The 13,083-nt window shown below is 33.0% G+C and overlaps 1 protein-coding gene across 15 annotated transcripts in view; it reads left to right on the top strand.

Annotated features, from left to right (window-relative positions):
- The window catches only part of VPS13B (vacuolar protein sorting 13 homolog B), a 795,728-nt gene that overhangs the window by 406,659 nt on the left and 375,986 nt on the right, over positions 1-13,083 (top strand). For 11 of the 15 annotated variants that reach the window (XM_079901966.1, XM_079901971.1, XM_079901960.1 and 8 more), the window contains 4 exons: positions 6,301-6,472; positions 6,979-7,093; positions 9,651-9,792; positions 12,633-13,041. In XM_079901966.1, the coding sequence (XP_079758092.1) occupies positions 6,301-6,472; positions 6,979-7,093; positions 9,651-9,792; positions 12,633-13,041 (838 nt within the window). Of the gene's footprint in view, positions 1-6,300; positions 6,473-6,978; positions 7,094-8,980; positions 9,090-9,650; positions 9,793-12,632; positions 13,042-13,083 lie in introns of those variants that run through there. The other 4 variants (XR_013824628.1, XM_079901972.1, XM_079901964.1 and 1 more) reach the window with 4 other exon arrangements.

Below are 13,083 nucleotides of genomic sequence, written 5' to 3'. Positions count from 1 at the left end.
GAATTCATAAAAGCATATATTGAGTTTATTTTTTCTGTTTGTTTTTATGTCTTTTGTTGTTTTAAACATAATTCTTTTATATTATTTATCAGATCTGTTATCTGAATTTCTTGAGAGTCTAATCCTACTGTTGTATTCTTAACCCTTGCTCTTAGTAGACTGTTTCTTTATGTGTTATGTGCTCTTCTATTGGGAGTTCTTCACTAGTGCGACTTTATGAGACTCTTGCATAGTGTGTGAGGGCCTGTTCCCCAATAGGGATTTTCTGTGTTTCCTTCTCTGAGGGACTCCAAGGGCCATCACTAGCCTGGGACCCCTTTACTGTTAATTTTGTAGCTAGATGTTTCTTGAAACATTTCGGTAGTATGAAATCAAGCCCTCAAACCTACATGTAACCCAGAGATGTGTTTAAAAAGTCTCAAGGGTAACGTTTTTCCACTACTTAGGCTAAGATAGATATTTTTTCTTGGGTTTATTCTGTTGTTTTTCTAATTTCTTAAATTGGATACTTAGCTTAATAATATTCAGCTTTTAAAAGAAATTAAGCCTTTTAGTCCTTTATCTTTAGCAGAATTTATAATATTTAACTTCGGGGATGGATATATGTATACACCTAATATATAGGTACACTGGGAAATTTAGCCCATCACTGCATTGCTGCTTCCCAGAGAAAATTCTGTATTACGTAGAAGGGTGAGCAAAAATTTTGGTATAAAACAAGATGTCTCTGGCACGCTAATTCTTACCATGGACCCAAAGTAAGGCTTAACCTGTACACTTGTAGAACATATTTCACTGTATTTCAGCTAGTTAAGGTTGTCAAAAATTTGTGTTCAGGGAGATGTTCAGGAAAGTGAAACACTATATAATCATGTTCATTGAAATATTTATGCCATTTTGCTTACAAGATAGCCCAACAATAAAAACTGCCTTTGAAAGTGCTAACATTTTGATGATTTGTTTTAATAACAAGTAAACAAAGCAAATAGATACACAATACACAAATACATACACATTCACATATTTCCCTTATAAGGTTAAGTACATAAACTGTTAAATCTTTTTTTTTTTTTTTTTTTTGCGGTACGCGGGCCTCTCACTGTTGTGGCCTCTCCCACTGCGGAGCACAGGCTCCGGAAGCACAGGCTCAGCGGCCATGGCTCACGGGACCAGCCGCTCCGCGGCATGTGGGATCCTCCCGGACCGGGTCACGAACCCGTGTCCCCTGCGTCGGCAGGTGGACTCTCAACCACTGCGCCACCAGGGAAGCCCTGTTAAGTCTTTTGGAAGCTGTTCTAATTATATAAAATGTTATTTTGAACTTCTGGATTTTCAGTACTTTCCATAAAGGTGATGTAGGAAGGACAATTATTATGGATAGCTATATTGTGTTGATGAAATTAAATCCCTCCAATTAAGTTGTGATTTTAGGCAAACCATTAAGCATTTTTTCATTTTAACTTCTTGTATATATGTACAATGTCTTTGATAATGTCATCCTTATTCACAGCATTTTAAAGAAATAATTTTAAAGCTTTAGAAAAATCTAAAATGATGAATGAATGCTAGATTTATAACTCAACCTAAGGTAAAAATCGACAGATTAACCAACGATGTTGGGAGGTTAGAGGGTCATGGCAAAATTCGAATTGCATATTTTATTGATTCTGGAATTAAAATTACTTCAGCAGCCTAGTTCTGAAAAAAATCCAGTATGAGCTGTATTGTATAGCATGGAATATTGCCAGTATTTTATAATAACTTTAAATGCAGTGTAATCTATAAAATATTGAATCACTCTATTGTACACCTGAAATTAATATAGTATTGTAAATCAACTATACTTCAATTATAAATATATATATTTCCAGAAAACAGTCCAGCATGAAGTGGTTCATTTCTTAGTCCCCAGTAATTATTTAAAATGCATTTATTTTCAGTTAAATCCAAAGTGAAAATTTGGGGGGAAAAAATGAATGAAGGTGGTCAAAAGGTACAAATTTCCAGTTATAAAATAAATAAGCCCTAGTGTTGTATGCCATGGTGACTGAAGTTAATAATACTGTATTGTGTATTTGAAAGTTGCTAAGAGAGTAGTAGATCTTAAAATTTCTCATCACAAGAAAAAACAATTTATGACTGTGTGACAATGGATGTTAACTAGACTTACTATGATCATTTAACAATATATATAAATATCGAATCATTATGTTTTATACCTGAAACTATTATAATATTATATGTCAGTTGTATCTCAAAAAAAAAAGTGAAGTTGTTTGGCATCAACTGCTATAGCAAAACTATTGTCAGTTTTTCAGGGATTTAAGTGCAGTTAACCTAAGCAGCAATCTACCTCAAATTATTATTCTAGACAACCTTTTAGAAAGTAAGTTTAGTTTGAACTTTTTTACTCAGTTGATATTTTAAGGATGTCTCATAATAGTTTTAAATCTCTTCCTCAAAATAGACTTATTTCATTAAATATTTATCTTTAAATGATTTTATCTTCAACATTTAGGGAGAAACTTTTATTCAAAATGTAGCAATCTTAGCATTTAGATTATCATCTAATTAATTGAGTAGCTGTTGAAAGAACATACATATATAATACATATATCAAAGCAGGTTATTGTTTAGCCTTCACATATGAATCAACACAATATTTTGTTGTCATGCTTTTCTTATTTCAAAATAATCATGCTGGAAAATGTCTCTAATTTCTCAATTATTGGCTTATTTTTTTATGCAAATAGTTTTATTACATAAATATAACCTGTTTATCTGAGGTCACCTTACATTTGTTGTGCTTATTTATATTATGTATCTGTATGTTTAAATTTCTAATTAATATTTGCATTCCAAAAGTCCATAAAATTTAAAAACACTATTTAAGGTATTTGTTGCTGAGTTGGGTAAGAACTATTATTTTTAAATTATTTCGACAATAAAGAATTCACCATAAATGAATCTAGTTTAAAAAAGTATGCTCTTAACAGTTGCTTGTGTTAAGTAGAAGAGAAGTATTTGCTTATATGATCCTTGGATGACTTATACTTTAAACTACGAGTAATTCTTTTTATGTTGACATGTTGATAAGGAGCAGTATACTTTTCAGTGGATATAGCTCTAGCTTCCTGAATATCGATCTCAGTGGTGGTAGAAGGGGAAATATGAGTGGCAGGCTTAAGTAGTGAGCTTAAAAACAGTTATTCGTTTTTCCCACCCTTCACATTGAAATGGTGAGAGCAAAGGTAGTGGAAACCACAGCAGTCCACTTGTTATCGTTGACTTAAGTACAAACAGCAGTGGAAGTGTTTAGACCTTTGGGAAGTTTTGTGATTGAAAAAGAATGCTGGAGTTATTTTGATAAGGGAGAGTAGCAGTGTGGCCAAAAGTATGATCATCCCTGAGCTCTGAAGCAGGCCAAGGATGAAGGGCTGAAGTGTTTGCTCTTCCAGATGAACAAAGATAAATTCAGCTAGCATAATAAACTCAGTATTTTGGTCAATTTGCGACAAAATGGTGAAAGAATTGAACTGTATATTTTAGACCTTGGCTAAAGAGGTGTGGGAAAATAGTTCAGCGTCTCCAATTCTGGCTCAATTTTTGCTATAAATTTAGAAATAGAGCAGAAAATTAATGCACAAACATATTTAACAATACCGCACCAAGTGTTGTAAATCCAAAATGAAAATTGAAACTGCATGAAGAAGGAGAGTAAAACTTTTTCTCAGGAGTGCTTGCTTATTAAATTTGAAGCCACAGTTTTCTTAGCATTCCTACTAAGTATACTTAATAGTGTTAAAAATCAAGGTTTCATTGATTTGAGATGGTCTTTTCCCTACAATTTCCATTCTTGGGATTATAATGTTCTTCTAAGTGTTGGAGGGAGAATTTAATTTATGAATTCTTCTGCTCTAAGACCCAATCCATAGAGAAAGGCATACTGACTACATTATGCTGTCTTTTATTGAATTTGACTTTCTAAAATGTATCTTTTTCTGGGATTAGTTTGTGCTTTTCATTAGATGTGTTACTTTAGACAGCTAACCAGAAACCTGAATTTTTATATAGCTTCTCAAATTCTAGGAATTTCAATTTTAGCAGATTTAGGGCCACTTAGTTTTGGAAAAGCATTTAGATGAAAACATCACGAGCAGTGAGCTTTCTGCTTTGCTTGGTGTAATTGGAACAAAGAATGGCTATACTGTCTTCAATGCATCATGCTGCCTATCAAACTAAGCTTAAGTACATATAACTAATATTTAAATATATATACATCTTTTTTTTTAAACATCTTTATTGGGGTATAATTGCTTTACAATGGTGTGTTAGTTTCTGCTTTATAACAAAGTGAATCAGTTATACATATACATATGTTCCCATATCTCTTCCCTCTTACGTCTCCCTCCCTCCCACCCTCCCTATCCCACCCCTCCAGGTGGTCACAAAGCACCGAGCTGATCTCCCTGTGCTATGCAGCTGCTTCCCACTAGCTATCTATTTTACATGTGGTAGTGTATATATGTCCATGCCTCTCTCTCACTTTGTCACAGCTTACCCTTCCCCCTCCCCGTATCCTCAAGTCCATTCTCCAGTGGGTCTGTGTCTTTATTCCTGTCTTACCCCTAGGTTCTTCATGACATTTTTTTTTTCTTAAATTCCATATATATGTGTTAGCATACAGTATTTGTCTTTCTTTTTCTGACTTACTTCACTCTGTATGACAGACTCGAGGTCTATCCACCTCATTACAAATAGCTCAATTTCATTTCTTTTTATGGCTGAGTAATATTCCATTGTATATATGTGCCACATCTTCTTTATCCATTCATCCGATGATGGGCACTTAGGTTGTTTCCATCTCCTGGCTATTGTAAATAGAGCTGCAATGAACATTTTGGTACGTGAATATATATATACATCTTTTAAAAAAGTAAGCATGCTCTGGTGTATGTGATCAGTTCACAGAGAATGAGTTTAGGTTCTGGAGTTTTTTTGAAGGTTTTAGATGGACAGCAAAGTTGGGATTTAAAAAACCTAAATACTTGGTAGCTAATCCTAAAAGAACAGAATACATGAGTGAGTGATCACTATCTCTGGCACCATCTCTTCCTGCCTTTGAGACTGAAGCTGTTCATCTTCAAACCAGGATTTATTTTCACCTGCTGAAAAGATTAAAAAACAACCCAACAGACCTTTTACAGAAAGTTTATTAGTACCAAATTTAGGACCTTATACATATCTAGAATTCAGTATGTATTTGTTGAACTGAATAAGCTTATGCTCTGATGAAGGTTTGGGGCCAGCATGTATGGCAGGTTCTCTGAAGCTGCAAGATTCCCTTCTTCTGGACTGAGGTCTGTAATCCAAGGGTTATATTCTTGGGCTTCAGCTGCCTCTTATTGGGCTGGAGATACACTCTGAAGTACATCAAATTACAAAATAATACCATCTCAAATGTGCAAAACATTGAATATTAACCTGGGAAAATTTCTTGAGCTAAGAGGTATTTATCAAAAACCTGCTCATTTTACTTACATTTTGTTTCATTGTTATCATTTTTATTGTACCTTTCTGTAGGATATGTATAAATTGCCGAATATATTTCTGTAAAGATAACCATAACACACACACACACACACACACACACACACTCATGCTCTGTACCTCTAATTAAGAGACTTTTAACCATATAAATCATTTAAAAAATCTGTTGTCGAATCTACTTTTAAATGTCTCCTTAATATTAAAATATGTGAGGCATGATGAATGTTTTGCTGTTTCTTAAATTATGGTGATTATGCTGTGTTTTACTATGGTTATTATATATTCATACATAAATACACCATAGCAGGGATAGACAAACTTTTTCCATAAATGACAAGATAGTAAATATTGTAGGCTTTGTGGATCATAGCAGCTCTAAAGCATCTACTTAACTCTGCTAATCAGTAGTCATAGGCAATAGATAAATGAGTGGATGTGGCTGTGAGGTAGTAAGACTTTATTTCCAAAATAGAGCCCAGTTTGACCCTTGGCTATAGCTACTCTATAAGGAAATACTCATTGGTATGATCCTAACTCATTTAGAGGAACTGGAATGGCATGCATGTACACTGTAACTATGAAAACCGTATGATTAGTGTATGCTTATATTACTGGCATTATATATAAACATTTATATGATTTGCATTATCATATATGATAAGTTATAAGCAGTAATTGCAGATTTTAAATTATATATTTTTAGTTATTTTTATTTATGTTACAAAGTATTGTTGTTATTCCTCATCCCAGGGAGATTCTGTACAAGCAGTTGATGATTCACCATTCTCCGATTCTGTTACCTTGGAACAAACTACAAGTAATATTGGTGGATCCAGTGGTCGTGTTAGCCTGTGGATGCAGTGGGTGCTCCCCAAAATTACTATAAAGCTCTTTGCTCCAGATCCTGAAAATAAAGGCACAGGTACAGGATTACTTTTCTACTGAAAAGATAAAATATTAAACACTATTTTTAGAAGAAATTGGAGACTTAGTTTTATTTATCATTGGCATTTAAATCAATCATTAAGTCTAACTCAAGTGATTTCTATTAGTAATACTAACATGTTGCCTATAATACCTAAATTTTGTCTTATTTGTATTAAAATTCACTTCAAAAGCCATGAGGTAATTTCTTCATTGGTCATATCACTAAATGTATTGCAAAGACTGTTGACTGATATTAGATGTAGCACTTCATACATTAACTGGGATTTCCCCTGTTTTGAAATAAGCATCGTATCTTAATTTTGAGGCCTATACTGATACTAATTTTCCTTATTATTTTAGAATCTTATGTGGTTAATGAACAGAAAGTCTTAGTGCCTCTGTAGATGTCAAGGATATACATGCTAACATTAAATGTAAATAGAAAGTTTTAATATTGATTGTGAACCCTATACTGATATTAATATTTGCTTCTTATTGCAGAACTTTGTATGGTCAGTGAACTAGAAGATCTCAGTGCTTCCATAGATGTCCAGGATGTGTACACCAAAGTGAAATGTAAAATAGAAAGTTTCAATATTGATCACTATAGAAGCAGGTAATTAATGAATAATGAATATGGGAAAAGCTATATTTTCCTTGAACAAAGTCTATAAAAGAATTTTTATATTTTAATTTGATTCCTTAATTTTTAAAAAAATACTGTACATATTCCCAAAGATGGTTCTTAAAAGATATATTGGTTAATTTTACTTGGTATTCATTCATATATGGAATATAATAAAGTTTTGCTTTCTAAGAAGGCAAATCCGTTCATAAATATCCACACTGCCATATTAAATGAAATAAGCTGCTTTTACTAATCACCTCACAATTTGTTATGCATGTTGTATATTTGCCAAGATGTCTGGGACACAGTTAATGGCTCTGGTTTTTGATGAATATTCCTCATCCATTCCCTATATCATAGATTGAAATGGAGCAGCATCTCATGTTCCTTACAACTTTGAGTACTTTTCTTATCTCACAGATGATTAATGAACATGTGGTGGATGTTCCTAGAATCACATTTTTCCTTCCTAATAAATTTCTACCAAAAGTAGATTATAAGTAAATATGATTTGTTTATAATAATAAGTAATGGTAGTAAAAAAGTAATGTTTTAGATATTTTCATAAAGATATATAGCAATTTTATTATTAATTTTTCCAAAATAAAAATACGAATGCTTTTAGGAGGTTTTTTTTGTTTTATAACACTACCCTGGAATTGAGTTTTTTTTAACTGAAATGTAATTCACATACCATAAAACTCACACATGCTTTTGTAAAATTATTTTTTAAACAGCATCGTATTTTCTACTTCATAGTATTTTGGCAAAGAAACAGCCTTACAGTCCTTTTTTTCCTGGATTCATAATATTTATTCATTCAGCAATTAAGTGTCTGCAGAAGTACACATGTTTCTGTACCTTTATTGATGCATTATATACTCTAAAAGCCGAAGTGTTTTTTGTTGTTGTTGCGGTACGCGGGCCTCTCACTGTTGTGGCCTTTCCCGTTGCGGAGCACAGGCTCCGACGCGCAGGCTCAGCGGCCATGGCTCACGGGCCCAGCCGCTCCGCGGCATGTGGGATCTTCCCGGACCGGGGCACGAACCCGTGTCCCCTGCATCAGCAGGCAGACTCTCAACCACTGTGCCACCAGGAAAGCCCCGAAGTCTTTTTTATTTAACGGGTTTCTAATTATGCATTAAAAACATTCGAACTTTCATTCTTTATTATACATATCATATTGTTCATGTAAACAGCTCTCAACTCTGTCACAGCCAAAAAATTATGTCATAACTGTGATGGTCAAAATATTTTGTTGGGTTTATATTAAGACCTGTTATAATAGTATTATTTTACCAAGTGTATGATAATTGTTTTTGTTGTAGTAACAGTGAATCATTAATTGATTTTTGATAATGGAATGGTTAGCTCTTCAGTTTCTTCTGAATGGTATATCTCTATATCAAAATGATCCTAGCAAGTGATACATGAATTTTACTTTATTGCTGAAATCATTTCTTGATTATGTGAATATTACAATTTATGTTCTAGATTATCAATGATTTTACTGTTAAATTTATGTAAGTTTTAAATATTTAGATAATTTATTCATTCATTTAATCAAAATATTTACTGAATGTATATTATGTCCCAAGCACTATGCTAAGCACTAGGAATATAGTGTTTAACAAAAATAGACATAAACCATGTCCTTATGGACCTTAGAGTCTCATGGGTGAGAAAGAAAAATAACCTTCGTAAATATAGAATTTATCATTAAGACAAATGCTTCTCTGAAGAACTACCAGGGTGTGGTGCTAATGTAAATTGTTCTGTTGATTGCATTGTCAGATCCACGTTTTAGTTCAGTGTAGTGTTGTTTACATCAGAACTACTTGAAATAGTTATATATGCTCAATTTTTTTAACTCAGAAAAATTGAAGAGAACAGATAAGGTGAACTTATGTTTTCCAGGCCAGGGGAAGGTTGGCAGTCAGGACATTTTGAAGGAGTATTTCTACAGTGCAAAGAAAAACCTGTGGTGAGACTCATTTAGTAATTATGATTTTTAAAAAATATATTATAAACTGTTTTTCTTTGTTCTTTCATGCAACGGGACTAATGGTTACAAGAATTAGAGCTCAGTAAATTCTTTTTGACCTTTTCTTCCAATATTACATTATAAAATAAAACTATTACTTCCTTTAAGCTGCTTGTGTTTTGTATCCATTTTCCTGTTAGAGCAATTAAGTAAATTTTTCAATAACACAAAGGTAGGATTGCTTTTATTAATATACTTTACCATTAATGTATTATTATGTTGACCTTTTAGAAGTTTTTCCTATTCATAAGTGAGTTCATGTTGGATTGTTCTTTATTATAAATTAAAAGTAGTCATTTACATTAAAAGCAACTATTTTTTGTTTACTTCCATTAACAATGCTTTTGCAGAAGATGGTCCAGGCAGAGGCCATATCTAGCAGTGGCTCAAACCTAAACCTATGCAAACTTGAGCAGAATTAAAACTATCCAGATTTTTTTGCTTATGGCTTTTATTGCTTTTTGTCTTTTCACCTTCTTTGCTCCTGTCCATCACCTCAAGCCTTGGGGAAGAGTGTTGGTCTCTGGGGCAATGTGGAGGTGTCTTCCTTTCCTGTACTGACAAGCTGAACAGACGCACCTTGTTGGTTCGACCCATCAGCAAGCAGGACCCTTTCAGTAATTGCTCTGGCTTCTTTCCTTCTGTAAGAAATCATTTTTAAATTATGCTACAGAACTCCCATTAACAGGAACCCAGAGAAGGAATTGAACTATCCATAGAGTCAACTCTTGATTTTCATCTTCCTCTGTATCATTCACTTTGTAAATGAACTATAATGTATTCTTAAATGATAGACTGGTTTTCACTATAATTTGTTTCTGGGTTACTTGAGTATGCTATTTGTCATTCTGGTTTTGTGAATATAAACTACTTTTACCATGAGCATTAGAAAATCAAAGTAGGATGTTGAATATGCTTGTTAAATTATACATGTATTGAATGATCAAGAGTTGACCATACTGCTTTTGTCATTCCTTTTATGATTCTTCCTTACATTGCTTTTTTTCCCTATTATTATACCATTTCCTTCTCAGAACTAACTCCAAGTACCTTATTTGGTGCCTGTTATATCTGGACAAGGCTGTACGTCTGTCATGTACTGGACGGAAGATGAACGGTAGACTGTATATCAGTGGGTTTTAGAAGTTTAGAACCTTTTTTTCCCTAGTGGTACAAAATATCTGAATATGTTATTAAGCAAGTTCTTTTAAGTGACATTTTTTAAGTCAATAAAAATGCATGTAATTTTTAAATGTTAAGAGCAGATTATCACAATGGTAATAGCAGTTTTCTTAAGAAACTATTAAATCAGTGCAAACATTATTAGACATTTTCTTAGCATGTGTAAACTAGTATTTCTTTCCTTCCCCTTTTCTGTAGCTCAAAAGGAATTTAAGACATATATCTTTAAAAAGAGTGTAAAAATTAGACAAATATTTTAAATAATTGCGTTCTTAGATCTACTGTTTAACATTGTATTTGCATAGCAAATACTAGTTTCTGATTTTGAATTTTTTCTAGTCTAGTCTGGAAAATTTTTTATGTTAATGGAAGCTCTGTTTATATTTATTTTCTTCTCTTCAATTGTTCATTAGCATCCATGAGGAACTTTCTTTATTTTAACATGTATTCATGAAAGAAAACCAAAATTATTGTTAATGCCCCTTTTTTTGAGTTTTTTAAAATTAATTTTTATTGGAGTATAGTTGCTTTACAGTGTTAGCTTCTACTGCACAGCAAAATGAATCAGCCATACATATACATATATCCCCTCCCTTTTGGATGTCACTCCCATTTAAGATACCATGTTAATGCCCTTTAAAATTTTATCAATTTTTCTAAATTTTTAAATTTTCTTAACATTTCAGTAATCATCATTGCTTTCTAACTTTTCACTTTAAATAGTATAAAATATTGATTATTACTACATGAAAAGTAATATTTATATTATCTCAACTCCAGTTAGTATTCGTTCATTCTTTAATTTTTCCCGCCTTTTATTAGGGGAGTTAGGGATATAGCAGTTCAACACACTTGCTCTCATGGGTGTTGACCTTTCAAGAGTACCTACATTCAATATGTTTAAAAATATCTTTCCCAAATCAAAACATTTATACATTGAAACACTTTTTATACTATTTCCAGGATTCAGATGTTGCCATTAATTAAGATTTGAGGTGGGTTATTTAGATTAGTGGTTGATTCTACCCCTCCCCACCCTAATTCCTGGTTGAGACACCTAGAGACACTGTTGCTGTGGCCTCTTCCATTGGGGCCATACCACAGCACCCTTCTCCATCCACTGTTGCCTGCAATCTAGCATCATAGCGATAAGACTGGGATCACTTTTTCTTGTTTTACTGTATTTCCTTTGATTTTGAGTGTAGAAAGCAAAAAGAAAGGGGAGTTAGATAAGAGGCAGTGAGAAAGTTGGAAATAGTAAAAAATGCTTTAAGGGCAGGACAATTATATGAAAAGTGATTATATTGCATGTTCATGTAATGCCTGCTTTCCAAGTTTTTTTTAATGGGGAGAAAATTAACTTTGAGAAAAAAACATATGCAAAGGTAAATTTTATCTCACCTTTCTTCATTATAAAGTCCAGGTTAAAAACAAAAGTAACAGTAAAAACTGAATTTCATACTATTTTCTTTTCATTAGGTGATAGGCAACAAAATGAGAGGAAGAAAATGGAAGTAGAAGAGGTTTACTAGTGATGGGATAACAGGCTCAAACACATTGCTGCTTTGCTACTTCTAACTTTTTTCTTTTTTATGTGAATGTATTTCCTTCTTGTTCTTCTTCCTCGGTTCACTTCCTCTCTTAACATCACTCTTTGGACTCTAATACCTAAAAATCTTCATCAGGCCTTGGGAAGAGGGGTTGGGAATGTGGAATATAACAACTTAAGTCTAATTTTATTTTGAGTAATATGCAAATTAGAATTTTATGTACATTAATTGGTTCAGGAAAACTATTGGTTCCATTTCACAAATGGAAATACATAACATGGTATTTCAATTTCGCGTGCGTAGAAAACCCCTCTCTGACCCAAATTATGGCGGCATATTACTACTCTTAATGAAAAATTATCAAGAATGAAAAGATAAATCTAGATACGATCTGTTCTAAATTCTGAACGTTACAGAAAAAGTAGAAATTATAGAAACAAGCACAAAGAGGTTAATTACCTCACTCAAGATCTAGAACTACAATTCAGGATTCCTAACTTCAAGTTCAGTCATTTTGTCTTAGAGGCTTTTGCCCTGTTTATGGACTTGATCAGTAATGTGCTCATTAAGAAGTATGCTTTTATTTTTTTATTTGTAATAAACAGCTGACCAGTCATGAAAAAAAAAGTGTGGACGTGATAAAAGATTAAAGTATCAACTGAGATTGTTTTCTGCTTTCAAATAGTTTGTTTTGTGTTTTTTTCCCCTTTTTTTAATAAACATGTATTGTGATTTCCTTTTTCTGGAACAGACAACTGCAAAACTTCTAGATGGCTCTCATCAGCAGCATGGATTTCTCTCTTTGACATATACAAAAGCTGTAACAAAAAATGTTCGCCACAAGTTAACATCAAGAAATGAGCGAAGAAGTTTTCATAAGTTACCTGAAGGTTTAACAGATGGTTCCCCTCATTTTCTTCATGAAATACTTCTTTCAGCACAAGCCTTTGATATTGTCCTTTGTTTTCCTTTACTTAATGCCATTGCAAGTATATTTCAAGCAAAACTACCAAGGACCCAAAAAGAGAAAAGAAAATCTCCTGGTCAGCCCATGAGGACCCATACGCTGACTTCACGCAATTTACCTTTGATTTATATCAACACAAGTGTAATCAGAATTTTTGTTCCAAAAACAGAAGAAATGCAGCCAAGTATTGAAGGTATGTTTTCAGAATTTTTTTTTTTTTTGCTCTGATTTTCAA

This window comes from Stenella coeruleoalba (assembly GCF_951394435.1).
Source record: "Stenella coeruleoalba genome assembly, chromosome: 17".
NCBI classification, from domain to species: domain Eukaryota; kingdom Metazoa; phylum Chordata; class Mammalia; order Artiodactyla; family Delphinidae; genus Stenella; species Stenella coeruleoalba.
The sequence above is the reverse complement of the archived record's forward strand: the minus strand, read 5'-3'. Positions and strand labels throughout refer to the sequence as shown.